Raw genomic sequence first — 18,421 nt, 5'->3', positions numbered from 1 at the left:
TTAGCTACCTTCTAAGGTGTCATCCTTAGCAGAACCTTACTAGTGACCGATTTGCTGCAACGTCAATTGAGACGGGTCAAAGTTGATTTGAGTTGGATATTAGCATGATGCTAAGCTAAATGCCCAGTTAGCATGAAAAAATATTCTGTATTTTTTTTTCCCCACTGAACTCATTGCAATGCATTCTAAGATTGATTTACTGCAATTAAAATTTGTCTGAAACGAGGCATTTTTGAAGGGTGGCATTATTAAAATAAAAATGTGATGTTCATACCTGGAGTGTTCCTTTTATTTAAGTAGAGTGGGACATTAGCATGTTTCTAAGTTAATGCTCAATTAATAAGCATATAAAAGCATCTCTTGATTTATTGCATTGCATTTATTGCATTCTCCATGAAGAATATATATGTGATGTTGCCAGATTTTGTTGCCAACTTTTGCCAACAAGGTGTTTTAGGAGGTTAATAAAATTGAAAATTGTGCAATTTTGACGCCTTGAAGAGATAGATCACCCGTTCATTGCATGGACAGAGATTTTTTTTTCTAATATACCTTCTTTTGTGTTGCACAGAACAACATGAGTAAATGTTGGGTGAACTATTGCTTTAAAGACAAGAAATCTTTAAATCTCCAAGAAGACAAATAAACAGTTAATGTGAATCATCTTTCAAGGACGTTCTCTTGTGGTATTACAGCAGCTCTTGAGGCTTTAACTTGCTGGATTACGGTCTTCCTGTGCACTCTGGTTTCTAGTTGGGAAGATTTCTATGATTCAGCCTATTGTTCCAGAGAGTGAATGTCTAATGCCTCGGACGGCTAATCTGTCAGATCAGAAGTGTGTTGCTCGTTCAAAGAAAGTAGCATTAGTTACAGAACACTAGGAATCGGCCATCTTTGTTTGACGCACTGAAGGTTTTCACCACTTCTCACGCATTTTCTTTTAAACATTCAACAAGGGAGAGAGGACTAGATTGTACAAGAGGCAGATGGAATTTCTAATCCAGTTCCTTCCACGTGATGTAGTGAGCTTGTTCGCTGCGGAGGGAATGAACGCAATGATTTGGAGTCACTGACTAAAGTTGAGTGATTCCCAGTGGGCAGTGGGAATGACGAATAGAAAAGAGCTGTTGTCCCCACATATGTGTTTTCTTGCTGTTATCCTAAATTCTTGCAGTCATCCTCAACTATTCTGTAATTGAAGGCAATAGCCAATAAATATATTTGATATCTAACTTAGTGCTTTGCAATAAAACGGTATCTGTATTTATTGACGGTACACAGTTGTCGGCAACAATGTTCGATATCGCCTTCGATATTTTCATTATAGGGGTCATGAACTGGCTTTTTAAATTGTATTATATTGTTGTCTGAGGTCAACTTATGACGTTCGCTTGGTTTTTGCATTAAAAAACGTCAAAATGAATAACTAATAAGCTATTTTCTACCCTAGTTTTGAGCCTAGCTTGGTTTTTATGGGCGTCTCGCACTGAAGACTTTGAAGTAAACGCCCACTGCTGTGAGTGGATAACAGTTTTGCATATTATAATGAGTTTCAACTCACTCGTCGATGCACTTGGGGGAAATTGTTTTGAAAACGTCCAATGTTGTAAAATGGCGAAAATAATACGAAATACGAAAACTAAATAATTTTTTTTTTAATCAAGGACATTTCTCCGGCATTGCTTTCTTTTTGTATCGAAAACGCACCGACACCAGTCAGTGACACCACTGTGTTGTTTCGAACAGACCGTGAATTTTGTGAGCCGTTACACCCCTATTTTTGTTTTTCTAATAATTAGTTGTTTGCCTTAATGTGGATTAAAAAAAACCTGTGGTTTAAATTTAAACTCACTTGTCTTAAAAATGTCAATAATTATCGATATCGAAACATTATATTATGATCATTTTTTGTTGTTTCAAACTGACCAAGTGTCATTGATGAAGTATGCAAAAACAGTTGGACGGAGCAAAACAGAACGTTAGTGACGTTTTTAAAAGAATCAGAATTAGCATTTATTATGCCATGCTAAAACCTTCTTCGCAAAGTTGCAGCTTCAAAAACATCTCCATTTGAGCATTGCTGTTACATTTGAGTTGAATGGCCTCTTTTTTACTCGCATCCCAAATAATAACATTGAATCTATCCCAACTAAGGTCCAACTATTTTGTTTTTGTATCTATAGCCTTGTCTAGCTTACATTTTTGTACAATATGCCATGGAAAGTCCAGCATGACTATCCCACTGGGGAAGTAGCTGTGGCTTTAACAAGCCTCGCAGAGATGCAGGATATGTTAATGGAACCGGATCGATCCAAGCATCTCCTCATTGCCATGCAGGGCACAGGTGAAGGGTTGAGCTTGCAGTAATTGTCCCCTAGGTCAGCACATTTCCCCCAACGCACTGTCCTTGTATTCTCTCTCTTTCCTCCCTCCTCCTCATTTCTTTTTCAGCACCTACTCTGGGTTTTATTTGAATTCATAGTCCGTCATGTTTCGTTACGCTGCTATGTTGTTTGGCTGATGTTATAAGAGCGATGGGGGACTAACGTCACATTTTCTTAGAGGGAATACTATTGCAATAAATTGTATTTTAAAGAGGCCATATTATATCCCTTTACAGTCTTGACTACTAGAATAGGTTTTTTATGCATAAATGTTAAACATTATATATTGTTGCAGCTCCTTTCTTCCCTGTCTGCCAGTATCGCTTTTAGTTTCTGTCTCTATGAAGCCCCTCCTTCTGAAAAGTGCAATGGGTTCTGATTGGTCTGCTGGACCAGTGTGTTGTGATTGGTCCGCAGGTTTGATTTTGTTTCATAAATGTCATGCCCCGTACCATAACCACAAGTTTTAACTAGGGATGCACCGATATGAAAATTTTGCAGATACCGATAATTCTTTATATTTGAAAGCCGATAACCGATATATCGGCCGATAAACTTAAATCCAAATTTTTATCTAATTTTGAGAGCCTGATTACAAAAACAAAAGTCTCACAATTAAATCCATGTCCCAAGCGCACAATTATAATGATGTTTTCATTATAGTGTTGTATAGCCGATATGACAGATTTGCGTTGCACCAGATTTTCATTTTTTGAAGAGATTTCAATCATATTTCAAGAAATTCAAAAACATAAACAGTGCTCAACAAGTGTCTCAGCTGAAGGGAATAATACATTATTTATCGACTTTAATATTTACCAGGCCGATAACGAGAAGATTAAAAATGAACATATATCGGCCGATACCGATATGCTGGCCGATATATCGTGCATCCCTAGTTTTAACACACTACCAATGAAACCAACCGGGCCTTGCCTACACACACCCCCTCCCCCCTTTACGGATTCCTTGGGTGGGAATTCTGGGAACGAGTTCAGAAACAGCGCTTCCCTTTGGAGTGACTGTGCTTTGTAACTTTGCAGACACCAACATTTCATACTAAAGAAAGTTAAACAAAAGCATTTTAGGCCTTATTTAATTGTGATCACGATTTTGGCTTTTCTCGATTAATGAAGCATAAACGTCTCTGATATTTGCCAATTGGTTATTTTATCCTGAAAAAGTTTAATTTTCATTTGACATTTGCGTCATCTTGGAAACAAGCCTCCACAAGCTTTCATGCTTTCGGTTGCCAGATGTCAAGAGTTTAAATCCCCCAATCAGAGCCTTTCTGCTTGGTGTTTTACTTAATCTTCCTAACCTGGCAACTATGCACGCATGAATATTATTATTTATTTTTTCAGCAAAATAATCATGATTATCATTTTAACCAGTTTAATCTAGCACAGTGAATAAAATACCTCAAAGTATATCGCTTGACTCTCTCTCTAGACACCACCAAAGTTTGGACTAATGAGTCCCTCTCATCAGCAGATCTCATTTGGTCAGATTAGTGTCCCAGTCGAACCAAAACTGCTTGTGCTGTACAATTCTCAGGCTCTTTATAAAACGCAGTTGAGATTACAGGGATCAGACCGCAGGCGTTTCTTAGCCTTGGCAAGAGACCGATAAACATAACTCTTGCTGTCAGATTGTAGTAGATCTATTTAACTAGCTGCACGCTAACAAGACGTAGTGTGCGGTTTGAGACGGGCCCAATGTAAGGTGAAGTCAGAGCCGTGAAGCGAATGAGACCTGAGTTATTATCTGCGAGGTCAAAGGAATTGGACGGATGGACTGAGACTTGATCTTTTAGCTCGTGAAGATGTGACACGGGGACGTCATTTATCCTTTATCACCATCAGGAGGCAATCGCTTGTGCTTCACACATAAGGCTATCAGCCCTTTCATCACGGTTCTCATTTGTTACAGAAACCTTATCTATTTAAAGGAGAACTCCTAGCATAGTCGACCGTTCTCTGAGATTTGTTTTCATGATAATCGAATGTAAAGAGTTTTATCTTTAAAACTGTTTAGCATATAACGCTATTATATGGGGGAAAATAATAAGTAAATCGCTAGTTAATACCACTAACAAGGCTCAAAATAGCCTCACACTAACACGGTAACATACAAGGGTACAAAGGTACTAACAAGGGTCCCTACATGCAAAACAAAGCATTGAGCATTATTTTTTTATTTGATTATTATTAATCAAACTGTGTATTTTATTTAACCTTTAGGCAAAATATGTACTTTCTTTTTTTTTTTGGTACTTTTTTTTGTCCCATATCTGATGTGCCAGACTTTCATGGCAATTTATTGACCAATTTATATTTGAATATACAAAATATGTGAATATTTTGAATATTGCTTTATATCAATATTATTTTGTATAATATATGTATATATATATATATATATATATATATACACTCACCGGCCACTTTATTAGGTACCCCATACTAGTAACGGGTTGGACCCCCTTTTGCCTTCAGAACTGCCTCAATTCTTCGTGGCATAGATTCAACAAGGTGCTGGAACCATTCCTCAGGGAGTTTGGTCCATATTGACATGATGGCATCACACAGTTGCCGCAGATTTGTCGGCTGCACATCCATGATGCGAATCTCCCGTTCCACCACATCCCAAAGATGCTCTATTGGATTGAGATCTGGTGACTGTGGAGGCCATTTGAGTACAGCGAACTCATTGTCATGTTCAAGAAACCAGTCTGAGATGATTCCAGCTTTATGACATGGCGCATTATCCTGCTGAAAGTAGCCATCAGAAGTTGGGTACATTGTGGTCATAAAGGGATGGACATGGTCAGCAACAATACTCAGGTAGGCTGTGGCGTTGCAACGATGCTCAATTGGTACCAAGGGGCCCAAAGAGTGCCAAGAAAATATTCCCCACACCATGACACCACCACCACCAGCCTGAACCGTTGATACAAGGCAGGATGGATCCATGCTTTCATGTTGTAGACGCCAAATTCTGACCCTACCATCCGAATGTCGCAGCAGAAATCGAGACTCATCAGACCAGGCAACGTTTTTCCAATCTTCTATTGTCCAATTTCGATGAGCTTGTGCAAATTGTAGCCTCAGTTTCCTGTTCTTAGCTGAAAGGAGTGGCACCCGGTGTGGTCTTCTGCTGCTGTAGCCCATCTGCCTCAAAGTTCGACGTACTGTGCGTTCAGAGATGCTCTTCTGCCCACCTTGGTTGTAACGGGTGGTTATTTGAGTCACTGTTGCCCTTCTATCAGCTCGAACCAGTCTGGCCATTCTCCTCTGACCTCTGGCATCAACAAGGCATTTCCGCCCACAGAACTGCCGCTCACTGGATGTTTTTTCTTTTTCGGACCATTCTCTGTAAACCCTAGAGATGGTTGTGCGTGAAAATCCCAGTAGATTAGCAGTTTCTGAAATACTCAGACCAGCCCTTCTGGCACCAACAATCATGCCACGTTCAAAGTCACTCAAATCACATTTCTTCCCCATACTGATGCTCGGTTTGAACTGCAGGAGATTGTCTTGACCATGTCTACATGCCTAAATGCACTGAGTTGCCGCCATGTGATTGGCTGCTTAGAAATTAAGTGTTAACGAGCAGTTGGACAGGTGTACCTAATAAAGTGGCCGGTGAGTGTATATGTGTGTGTGTATAATATATGTGTGCGTATATATATATATATATATATATATATATATGTGTGTGTATATATATATATGTGTGTGTATATATATATATATATGTATGTATAATACTTTATATTTAATCAATATTTAAATATTTGATACAGTTGTGTCATTAATTGATATTACAAATCGTTTTTGGCTACTGAAATAAAGCTAAAATAAAATATAAGTATTAGATGAAAATTAATTTAAAGTTAGAAATGTTGCCTGAAATAAGTACTAAAACTAAAATAAAAATAAATGAAAGCTAAATAGAAATGTATGAAAACAAAAACTAACAAAATTGACAAAAGCACATAAAAAAGTTTCTAAAACTAGCTAAAATGAACACATTATTATTATAAGTATACAAAAAAGTGCTATAATAGTATATCAATAATACTAAAGTAACTTTTAATAATAATACAAATCAATGCTTTTATCACTTGTATCTGCTCCTTTTTTTATCTGTGTTTTGATCTGGAGATTGAGTACTCTTTCAGAAGATGTGTAATAGTGCATATCGTTGTCATGTAAACGTACCCTTAGTTTGAAGTTTTAGCATTTGTTCAGGTACCTTGTGCATGGTCGTGTTAATGTGAGTTCCTTCGTTACAATTTTGTGTGTGTGTGTGTGTTGTGGATATCCTGTCAGGTGCTGCCTCTGGTCCTGACACTGGTGACATTCCTCATCCTTCATGGATTTCCTCACTTGAGGTCTTGCCACGGATGTGATCGAGTGGGAGGCACAGTTGCTCTCACGGAAGATTTCTGGAGTTACAGCCCACGATCCTTCTCGCTCACATTTAAACCCTCCGCATCACCCTGTTGCAGTACATTATCACCACATACGACTACATAAAATCGTTTCCCAAGTATGCAGTGCTTTGGATCTGATCTGTAGGATCACAGTTGTGCAGCACTGGCGTTGTGCAGTAACTGTGTGAAGCTGCTGTTGGAGGTGACTGCATTGCAGAATCCATGGAGAAATACGTGAATAAATCAATGTTTGAGCACCTCAGGTGGCTTTGCTGTGTGTCAGCAGTCCTTTCCTTTCTCCTCCTCAAGCCTAGCGTTACGGTTTCACTGCCTTTCTTGTTTCCGTGTCTGTTGTTACATCATTTCCAAGTCTGCTACATAACGTGTAGGAAGATCATTTAGTCTTTGGAGGATTTCTAAAGGTATTTACGGATGTGAAGCGCTGAAACGCTTTCAAAGACATTTCCGAATGTGTGTGTAACCCGCTTGATTTTAATGAATGCATCTGCATCCTTGAGGCCGTGTGGGAATGTAACCAATTAAAGTTGTTGATGTTAATCTAACGATTTGTGTGTTTCTCTATTAATCTCTTTCTTTCTGTTTTGTTTTGTTGTTTCTCTCAATACAGAGTGCAGCAATGGAGGAGACTGTAATATGGGAACAGCACACTGTAACTCTACACAGGGTGAGAATCAATTTCTCTTTTTTTGATTTGTGTCGGGAAGCCAAGTATGGATGCTTATCGAATCATGTTGTTTGTGTGATCTGCGTAATACAATAAAAACCCTTAGAAATATTGGTAGAATCGCATTTGATTTGTTTGACTTGTTGATAAAAAGTACGTTTCTATTTCAAGATGTTCAGCTGGCAGATTTTTATTTGAATACTTGCTTTACTTGTTTTGAAGACCCAATGAAATAAAACCTCTGACTAAGTCTGGTCATGGTTGTAACTATAATCTATTGTCCTGCCCAGACTTCCTCTTTATATATATATATACATACACACACACACACACACACATATATACATCGGAATTATCTTAAAAACAAGTTTCTTTGTCGGAAATTTGACATGAACGCCCTCTCAAGTCTTCATATCATTTTGTTATTTATTTCTGTTCTCTACAACAACAAAGCACTCAAATGTGACAAGCTCTAGTGCTGTCAAATGAAAATTTGAATTTCGAATATCCTTCGAATTTAAAAAAAAGCCCACATTCAAATGCAAAAACGGTTTATTCAAATTTTAGAAGTGGTGAACAAGATTCCATGATGATATTTAACTCTGCATAAATAAATTATTCTGTTTTGTTAATATTTTTTATGCAATTTATGAAATTACATTTGATCACTAAACGTTAGTTGAAACGCTACGCACTTTTTTTAAAAGACAGTCGTGTTATTTCATTGCTTTGAATAAACCGTTTAATGCGGTGCATTTAATGTTTTGCTCATTGCGTCATCTTATAATCTGAATATTAGTAATATTTCATTTGAATGTAGTTTTTCAGCCTTTTTGATGGCCTCAATGAGCTCATACCTATAACTTCAGAAGTGGGGAATAGGACATTTCTGATAACACTTGAAGGCAGCATAAGTTACGTTTTGTGTCGTGGTTTTGTTACTTGATGTCACATGCACTATAACATTGCAGTTATGCTAGTTAGCTATGAACATGTTGCTAGTTTGTATCACTTATGTGCGTTGAAGTTGTTTTTAAAGTCATTTTGTTACACTCTGTTACACTAAAACTGTTCAAGTCGACAATTTATGAACTTTTATGGAATTTAGGTCCAAGAGTTTTATCGTATCTTTTCCCTCCTCTTTATTTCTGTGACAGTCTTTCTTTCTCTCTGCCCTTCTCTGCCCTTTCTCTGTATCTCTCTGACCATCACATCCCCTCATTTATCTTCCTTTCCATGCCTCCGATCTCTTATCTTTTCATTCTCTCTCTGTCCTATTCCGTCCCTCTCCAGCTTTTCCACTGTGGTGTGAATGTTTTGGTGTCCCTCTCACCTGATGGGTAACATGTAGATGTGTGTCTCACAGGCACCAGGGTTCGGCTTCGGGATCGCCATCTCGGGCGGAAGGGATAACCCTCACTTTCAGAGCGGGGAGACGTCCATCGTCATATCTGATGTGCTGAAGGGAGGCCCAGCTGAGGGCTTGCTGCAGTAAGACTCATCTCTTACCTCCTTTATTGAGAATGCTAATTCAGGTCCACTTTAATTCCTCAATTTGATTAGAATTAGGCGAATTTGATCAAATAGAATGAAATGTCAATAATGTGACCTTTTAAAGGATTAGTTCACTTTTGAAAAAACTTTTGCTGATAATTTACTCACCCCCATGTCATCCAAGATGTCCATGTCTTTCTTTCCTCAGTCGAAAAGAAATTAAGGTTTTTGATGAAAACATTCCAGGATTTTCTCCATATAATGGACTTCAATGGGAACCAAACAGTTCAAGGTCCAAAAGACGGTTTCAGTGCAGCTTCGAATGTCTTTAAATGACACCAGACGATGACTAAGGGTCTTATCATGCGAAGCGATCGGTTATTTCAAAACTTATTCCAAAAATGTAACTTTTCTAAGGACAAATGCTAGCCTTGCTCTATTCTGTGAGGCGCGTTTGTAACGTCACGTAATACGTAATTACGTTCAAAAGGTCACGGGCAAAATCAAAATCGTCCGACATCGTTGTTTTACCTTTTAATTCCTTTTTTTGTAAACGGCGTTTGAGTTAGTTTGCACGTTTTGCAACTTGTAAACACTGACTTTGTACTTCCGGCTACGTCGCCTGTGACCTTTAATGTAATTACGTATTACGTGACGTTACAAACGCGCCTCACAGAATAGAGCAAGGCTAGCATTTGTCCTTAGAAAAGTTACATTTTTGGAATAAGTTTTGAAATAACCGATCGCTTCGCATGATAAGACCTTTATTCATCGTCTGGTGTCGTTTAAAGACATTTGAAGCTGCATATGAAACTGTTATTAACTGTCGTTTGGACCTTGGACCGTCTGGTTCCCATTGAAGTCCATTATATGGAGAAAAATCCTGGAATGTTTTCATCAAAAATCTTAATTTCTTTTCGACCGAGGAAAGAAAGACATTTGACATCTTGGATGTCCGAATTATCAGCAAAAGTTTTTTCAAAAGTGAACTAATCCTTTAAACGTTTCGTTTTATTAAACAGACAAATATATGTTTATTTTAGATGTAGACATTTTATAGACCGTAGTGAAAGATTTTCTTTTCCAGAATGCTCTGATTTTACTTGAATGTAAAATTAAAATCTGCTCTTCACCCACATGGAGTTTCCTAGCGTGTAAACGCATGAGCGCACACAGGACTGCTGATCAAGCTTTGCACTGAGATCAGTCGGAGTGGCACTTTTGCTTACTGCTTTTTGCACCTTTTGCCCCCGGCAGGGAGAATGACAGGGTGGTGATGGTCAACGCTGTCTCCATGGACAACGTGGATCATGCATATGCAGTGCAGCAACTTCGGAAAAGTGGGAAGAATGCAAAAATTGTATGTATCCCACTTTTTGTTTATTCTTTACTCTCTCTCATTTATTTTGCACTAAAATCCATAAGAGAATGTTTTAGAGATTTATATGAGATTAAAAATTGTGAATAATCACGTCTTGTTTCTCCTGTCCAGACCATCAGGAGAAAGAGGAAGGTGCAGATCCCTATGGGGCGCACGGGTGAGCGCGAGACCATGTCGGAGCACGACGAGGACGATGACAGTTACGAAGAGGAGATTTATGAGGCACGAAGCGGCCGGAGCGCCTACAGCGGGGGCGGAGCCACGGGCCGGAGGAGCGGCAGGGGCGAGCGGCTGGGCGGGAGGAGGGACCGGGACAGAGAGCGCAGCGGCTCCAGAGAGAGGAGTCTGTCCCCACGCTCGGACCGCCACTCTGTGTCCTCCAACCTCCCCCCTCGCCCAGCCAAGGTCACCCTCATCAAGTCCCGCAAAAATGAAGGTGAACATGGCCGCTTCGAGCCTGCCAACCGGTGTCGTCCAATCACGTAGCACAACACGTTTTTAGCTGGTCTGTCCCCATAAAATTGAAAATGCTGCACAAAACAACATAATCTCATCCAGTCAGAACATATTTGAAGTTTAATGTTTTAGTCCCCATGACATTTTTGCTATGTCAACCCTCTACGCACACCGTGGCAATAGAATTGCCAACGGCTAGTCATTTTTTAGTTTTCTCTTTTTAGATTCCCGCCCACTACTGATGGAACCAGCCGGCAGTGGTTGCCTGGCCTTAAAGGATGAAAAACAAAGTTAGTCATTTTTTACAGGAAAAAGGGTTGTGTGTGCAGGTTTCCATCAGGAAAAAAAAGCAACTTCATAGCTAACATATGCTAACATGCTGTATGTGTTTCTGCGGTTTACTCTGTAAGCAGAATACGGGCTTCGCCTGGCCAGCCACATCTTCGTAAAGGACATTTCCCCCGAGAGCCTGGCAGCCCGAGACGGAAACATACAGGAGGGAGACGTGGTGCTCAAGGTAAGATAAATGACCACCTGTAGGGGAGGGGGAACAGATGGAGAGAGAGAAGGGAGTGTGGAAGTGACGAGCGTGACTGAAGTGATGCATTTAGTGATGTGAGGAATTATGAGAGAACGCAGACATTTGCTAATGGAGATAAATGACAGTGTTCAAATCTTTTTTTTTTATTATCATTTACTCTGGAACTAGATTAATGGCACTGTGACTGAGAATCTGTCCCTGATCGACGCTAAGAAACTGATCGAGAGGTCAAAGGGCAAGCTGAAGATGGTGGTGCAGAGAGACGAGAGGGCGACCCTGCTCAATATCCCCGACATGGATGACAGCATACCTTCAGCTAATGCCTCGGACCGAGATGGTGAGAGAGTGTCTGATCAAAGTGGATTTGGTTGATTCTTTTCATTTCCACCTGCTTATTTATAGTTAGAAAGCTGTAACTTTAATTCACAAAGAGATCCTACTAAATAAATGCACTTTTTATTTATTCTTTAGAATATCAGTTTATTTAAATTTTGTTTTACAGTAAAAACATCTAAACAAAGCAAGCTAATTGCCTGATATTTTTGTTTTAGTAAATATATCTTATATATAAAATTATATATTATTATTGTTTTAGGGAATATATCTTATATATACATATAAAATAATATATTTTTATTGTTTAGTGAATATATCATTTTTTGTGGTTTTAAGCATAAACCTCACTAAATTTAGTTTATACTTAAACAGTTTTTAATGGTTATTTTAGTCTTATTTATATATTTAATATTACTAGTTATTTAGTTTTATACTTGAATTCTATTTTACATTTTTAGTACATTTTTCAAATATGTAAATTGTTTTTCATGTTTTAAGCAGTGTTGTTACTGTTAACTAAAACTTAAACTTTTAAAATCAAAAATAAAGCTGAATTAAAATCTATAAGTATTGGATGTGCAACTTTAACAGAAATTAGAAATGTTCCCTTGGCAACTAACTAAAATAAAACAAGCTTAAGTTACTAAAATTAAAAAAAAAAAAAAAAACAAGTAAATAAATAAATATAAATATATATAATATATAATCTTTCTTTTAAATGATAAAAATGACACAAGCACAAAACTACCAGAAATTATTTAAAATATTTATTATTTTTTAAATGTTTTTCTTAGCTGACCCTTATTTTATTCCATTAGGATTATTTTTTTAGAAAAAGTATTTAGACTTAGTATACTGTATCAAACACCTGTAATGGTGTGAAATCATGTGATCTTTGTGTTAGACATTTCAGACATCCACTCCGTGGCCTCCGATCATTCCAACCGATCCCACGATCGGAAGAGAAGCAGCCGGTCTCGATCCCCAGATCGCCGCTCAGAGCCCTCGGACCACTCCAGACACTCTCCACCGCAGATCAGCAATGGCAGGTCCGAAACCTTTTCGGTTTTATTACTTTTCACTCAAGATGTTGTTGCAAATGAAATCAGCGGTCTGATTCACCTGGCGTAAATGTACTACCCTTTGGAGCCAAATCATCTCAAAAAATAGTCTCTTTTGGCTCTCTCTTTCCCCCCCTCCTTATTAAAGTCTTCCTGTTTTAAAAGATTCAACAGATTGAACTTTAACAGCTGAAGTTTCAGGCCTGCTCACTGCTGATATGAGAACAGGCATACGAGAAAAGGTTCTGTCAGACGGTACTGCGGCTCTTGACAAAACGCTCCTGTAAATTGGATTTGTCCTAGATAGATAAACCAGGGTGTGACAGCGGTAGAGGATGAGAGGAATTTCATCTCCCTGCAAATGTGCCATCCTCCTAAATTTAAAGGTGAAGTGTGTTATTTTTTTGATGGTAAAATGCTTTCAAACACTTGAAAGCATCAGCAGGTCATTTGTAGGTTGACTCGGGAAGAGAGGAAACTCTCCGACACTTTGAAAGTATGCTCTGTTTGGGTTTTTAGAGAAGGCTCCAACTGGTTGGCTGGCTTTTGTTTAAGAAGAAGAAATTACACGCTTCACACAAGCCAGAATTGACCCCACACATGTTTAGAGTTTGTAGGTGTTCATGAAGTTTCTTCTGATTCTTGTTTTGAATCAGGGCCGCAGGGCCGACGACTCAGAGAACCCGACCAGTGTAAGTTTATGGGTCCGGTTAAGTTAACGCAAGCGTCCTGAACATAGCTAACCAAACTAACGCTTTTGTGAGCTTTGCACTAAAGCATGTGACGGGGCTGATGTAACCCAACGTGTGTGTGTGTGTGTGTGGTATGCTGAAAATGTATGTGAACTACTTGACATGTTCATTTCATCGTTCCAACGTCACAACGCTGGCTAAGGGAATGAAGCCCAACAAACCAACTTGTGTACAGGGAGTTCATTGGCTTGTGTGCCTAATCCCATCATGCGTCTCTGACATCAAACATATCCCTCCATTCGTTCTCATTTATTCATAATCACTGAACTGGTCTCAGCTGTTTCCCCTTTCCTGATGAGCAAAGACAAGTATAGGGGTGTCTGTCGGTAACGTACAAATACACACGATCTCCAAAGAGCTGCTGCTGTCAGTTTCGCAGTGTAGGCGAAAACATGCTGCTTTTAACATCATTTGTAGTAGTAGTTCGCTGCCTTAGAGAGTTCTTGGTATTACAGACACATCTGCTCTGCCAACCATCCTTGAAAGTCGTCCAATTGGATTGAAGCACCACCTGCACCATGTGCGTAGACACAAAAATCTGGAATCGGTGAAGACAAAGGCAGCTGAAAGCTTAGTAGTAGTTGCTTTGTAAAAATTTTCACTGAAAATCGCTGAATTTCGTGGTTTGAGAACCAACAGGTTTAATGGATGCAACCGTTGACGAGTCAATCTGAGAACCACCTTTTTTGGGGGTGTGGAAATATTGAATAGTGCCAGAATGGGCAAGGCACCATGTTGGCGAAAAGGTTTCCTAATATGTTTATTGGGAAAAACTGATAACCTCTATAAATAAAACATTTAACTTATAAAATATGTACTATGAATGTTTTATGACAAACTCCCTTAAAGGGATACTCCACTTATTTTGGAAATAGGCTCATTTTAAAACTCCCCCAGAGTTAAACAGTTGGGTTTTACCGTTTTCGAATCCATTCAGCCAATTTTCCGATATATAGAAGAATATCAGTAACCAGACAGTTTCTGGTCTCATTGACTTCCATAGTAGGAAAAAAATATACTATGGAAGTCAATGAGACCAAAAACTGTCTGGTTTCTGATATTCTTCTAAATATCAGAAAATCGGCTGAATGGATTCAAAAACGGTAAAACTCAACTGTTTAACTCTGGGGGAGTTGTAAAATGAGACTATTTCCCAAAAAAGTGGAGTATCCCTTTAAGTTATTTAAATATTATTCTCTGAACAGTAATCAGTTCTCTGAAAGAAGTTTTTGTTTTTCGGTAACCAGTCAGTTGATGGACCCCATCCAATACTACGGAAGTCAATGGAAGTCATCAACTGACTGGTTACCGACATTCTTCAACATATCTTTCTTTGTGTTCAGCAGAATTAAGAAACTCATACAGGTTTGAAGCAACTTGAGGGCGAGTAATGTCTTGTGGATGTCCTTGTGTTGACATCAGCCAGTCAGGATAATCATGTTTCAGAGTGATTAGTCACATGGCATTTGCTGAACAACTGCTATTGAGGAGTATCATAGACATTGGTTTGAACCTTGTGTACGAACAAGATCTAACTTTTGTTTTTTCTCTTGCTTGGTTGATTTTACCAGCCTGGTAACAAAGAGGAAAGGAAGTGTTTTAAGATTTTCTTCTCTCTGTTTTCTCTTTCAATTAAAGATTAGTGAATTAAACCAGTGCATCACAAACTAAATAGGATTATCAACTTTTTAAAGGGAGGAAAAAAGTTGAAAAAGCTATGATATTTTAAGTCGTTGGGTTTTTAAGTCACTTGATGGACGCTAGTCAAATCAGGCAGATGCCAACCTGGGCATGCGTTCGTTTTTAAAACAAGTAGTGTTTATACGTTTTGGTGGGGCATTTTTGTTCACTTTTGTACTATAAAACGGTGTTGGGTCGGCACTTAGTGTCCGATGTAAGATTTAGGTCCCAGTACTGAATTACACATCTAATTTCCTGTTGAGAATAAAAACTCCTCACATCCCTGTTTCAGAATGCCTTATTTCTTCGAAACAGAGCCCAACATGCAATGCAAGTGCCATCCCAACTACACTGAGCATTTTTTCTCTTGTAGTTCATCTTATTGATTATAATAACTGTAAAGAGCCTGTAAAGGTATAGTGCATTATGCCATACACTTATCCTCAATCAGCCGAGGCTTTTTATTGAGCCACAAAGATATTCGTCATTGTCATGAATAAAACAGGACCACATGTGGCGGCCCGGCCCTGCAGAGATGGAGAGTTTCTGCAATCCGTAGATGTCGCTCGCCGTTGTTTACTGTGACAATAAAGGTCACGGGCAGGACCCGTCATCTTTGGCCATGTGCCGATTTTTGGAGAGCCTCCATGGCGGTGGTGCACCTGGAGTCCTTTTCTCTCTCTCTCTCCTCCATTACTCCAGATCAGATGGTCTGCGCTAAATATAGTCCAACAAAGGAGCTGCAAAACAGCTGTGACCTTCAAGACTACCTAGCTGCCCTAGCCACACATCGTCCTCCCTCTCTCCCCATCTACCTCGCTCTCATCTGCCATTTGTCTTTCAGTGTAAACAGTGTTTTATGGGTTGTGTGCTTAGGCTCCATAGTGTGGAAAAAGCGGCGTTGTTTTTTGGTTGTCCTGCTGAGAGCAGAGCATGCATTAATCATCAAAAGCTTTAACCGAACAGCACAAAGCTCATCTCATTCCACACTGTACCGTGTATATTTTCCGTGTCTTGGATTACAGGTGTGTTGTTGATGTACTTTCACTTACGGCCTGAAACATACTCTACGAAGTACATGAACGCAAACACTTGGCATTCTCAGCGTTGCCACAAGAGGCACTAGAGTGGATATATTCGCGTAAAGTGTCAGTTCTTTTAAGTGAGCAATTTAAGAATCTTGTCGAGCTAATTTGTTAAAGTTCAGTGCTTGACCTGTGGTTTTAATAGCACAGATATACGAGGTTAACTCTCGCCGCCTGAAGTACTGAGGTCGGTTACCGCCACGACACGAGATTGCGGGTTAAAGTACCTCATTGATATACGAATATCGATTTAGTTTGCCAAGCGTTTGGGTACTTGTGTCGAGAATGTTTGTGGCCTTTGGAGAAAATGTGTTTTTGAAATGTCTGATTCATTTGAGCACATTTTATTTTGACTGTTTCAATGAATAAAAAAGTTAGTAAAGTGTTTCCAGACATTAGGCATTTTATGTCCTCTTTAAGAAGTACATATTTAATCTCTGATCTTTATATCCGTCTTATCTGATATTTGGATATGGAGACCAGTCAGTAACGTTTATTTTGGGAGGTTTGATTCATTTTAGTGATTTGGTTTGTGTGAAGAGAAAAAAACATACTGATTAGTTCGTCATCGATAAAAAATATTCTAGTAGTTTGGCTATTTGCATGCCCCTTTTTTGTAAGAAAATAAGTATTTATGATTTGAATCAATAAAAGTGGTAAATAGACGTATTATAAGTTATAATAATTTCAGTTTTGTACAATACATTAGATTTTGTATAAGTATTTAGGATTTGAATCAATAATAGTGGTAAATAGACATATTATAAGTTATAATAATTTTAGTTTTGTACAATACATAAGAGTTCGTGAAATCAATCTGGGAAGTCTTTCATGTTGCAAGATTTTGGTTCATTTAGATTCTTGCAATGAATTCGGGCGACTGATTCACGAGTCATCATTCAAAACTGATTCATCATTCAACACTGGCAAAAGTCAATATTATTATCGTTAAATTTTACAAAACTGCATTTTTTTTAGTTATACATCATGTAAGTGTAGATTGTATTTGTTCCAGATAAACCCATTTTTAAGTTGAAGATTCGTTCAAACATATCACTCCCCTTATTGTTTTACTTCAAAACAAACTTTTCACACACAATCCACTGATTTAAATAGCTTCTCATATCAGTTTGACCAAATCATTAAAAAGAAAGAACTTCAAAGAATGATTCATCCACAGATTTACAACATTTACGCTCTAATTCGTGAAATAATTTCCTGTGTGGGATTCTAACAGCTTTTCTTCTTTACACCCCCAGTCACAGGAGCCGTGATGAAGACAGGATCTCCAAAGCTGGGCCGCTTCCTCTACCTGCTAAGATGGTGGAGGAGATGCCGAAAGAGCAGAGCGCAGCCAGAGAAGAGAAACAGCTCCCCCCTCTGCCAGGTCAGAGGTCATTACACATGGATACACTGTGATGGAACATTCCCTGCCTGTGCACGAGGGCTTGTGTTTGTGCGCAGCTGGTGATGAACAGCAGGAGTTTGTCAGTTGTGACAGTGTCTTCCCACCTGCTTCGTCCCGCTGGGCGTCTTTGACCTCCCAGTGTGCGACAAGCTCATGTGGTGACAGTTCTGCGTGTGTATGTGTGTGTGTATTTTACTCAGCTATTCAATGTGCTTTGATCCCCTCAGAGCCCAAGCCTGTGTACGCTCAACCCGGCCAGCCTGACGTGGACCTGCCTGTTAGTCCGGCAGACGCCCCCGTGCCCAGCGTCACAAATGATGACAGCATTTTACGGTGCGTCTCTCAGCAACTTTCCCAAACCCAAAACCGTTTTAGAGATGTTGAGAATGAAACGTCCCTAGATGCATGTTCGTGTACTGTCCACCCTCAGGCCGAGCATGAAGCTGGTGAAGTTTAAGAAGGGCGAGAGTGTTGGATTGAGACTCGCTGGTGGGAATGATGTCGGGATATTTGTGGCGGGAGTTCTCGAGGACAGTCCTGCTGCTAAAGAGGGCCTGGAGGAGGGAGATCAGATTCTCAGGGTGAGTTCACTGATTAATTACTTCCATCTACAAAAGCTGTCTACATAGGCAGCTACTTCGAAAGGTCATCAGGAGACTGTACTTTTGGTTGCTAGTGATCCAGCAATCATACAGTCACCACCGTTACTGTGGAAGC

At 39.2% G+C, this 18,421-nt stretch overlaps 1 protein-coding gene across 20 annotated transcripts in view; it reads left to right on the top strand.

The window, feature by feature from the left end:
- tjp1b (tight junction protein 1b) overlaps nucleotides 1-18,421 on the top strand; it is a 106,277-nt gene that overhangs the window by 64,994 nt on the left and 22,862 nt on the right. For 8 of the 20 annotated variants that reach the window (XM_039647025.2, XM_039647031.2, XM_039647024.2 and 5 more), the window contains 12 exons: nucleotides 7,454-7,510; nucleotides 8,877-9,001; nucleotides 10,262-10,364; nucleotides 10,497-10,821; nucleotides 11,066-11,131; nucleotides 11,252-11,358; nucleotides 11,551-11,719; nucleotides 12,623-12,767; nucleotides 13,436-13,471; nucleotides 17,556-17,683; nucleotides 17,932-18,037; nucleotides 18,135-18,285. In XM_039647025.2, coding sequence (XP_039502959.2) covers nucleotides 7,454-7,510; nucleotides 8,877-9,001; nucleotides 10,262-10,364; nucleotides 10,497-10,821; nucleotides 11,066-11,131; nucleotides 11,252-11,358; nucleotides 11,551-11,719; nucleotides 12,623-12,767; nucleotides 13,436-13,471; nucleotides 17,556-17,683; nucleotides 17,932-18,037; nucleotides 18,135-18,285 — 1,518 coding nt within the window. Of the gene's footprint in view, nucleotides 1-7,453; nucleotides 7,511-8,861; nucleotides 9,002-10,261; nucleotides 10,365-10,496; nucleotides 10,822-11,065; nucleotides 11,132-11,251; nucleotides 11,359-11,550; nucleotides 11,720-12,622; nucleotides 12,768-13,435; nucleotides 13,472-17,555; nucleotides 17,684-17,931; nucleotides 18,038-18,134; nucleotides 18,286-18,421 lie in introns of those variants that run through there. The other 12 variants (XM_039647035.2, XM_039647034.2, XM_039647030.2 and 9 more) reach the window with 8 other exon arrangements.

Source organism: Pimephales promelas, chromosome 25 (genome assembly GCF_988280905.1).
Source record: "Pimephales promelas chromosome 25, fPimPro1.hap1.1, whole genome shotgun sequence".
NCBI lineage: Eukaryota > Metazoa > Chordata > Actinopteri > Cypriniformes > Leuciscidae > Pimephales > Pimephales promelas.
The sequence above is the reverse complement of the archived record's forward strand: the minus strand, read 5'-3'. Positions and strand labels throughout refer to the sequence as shown.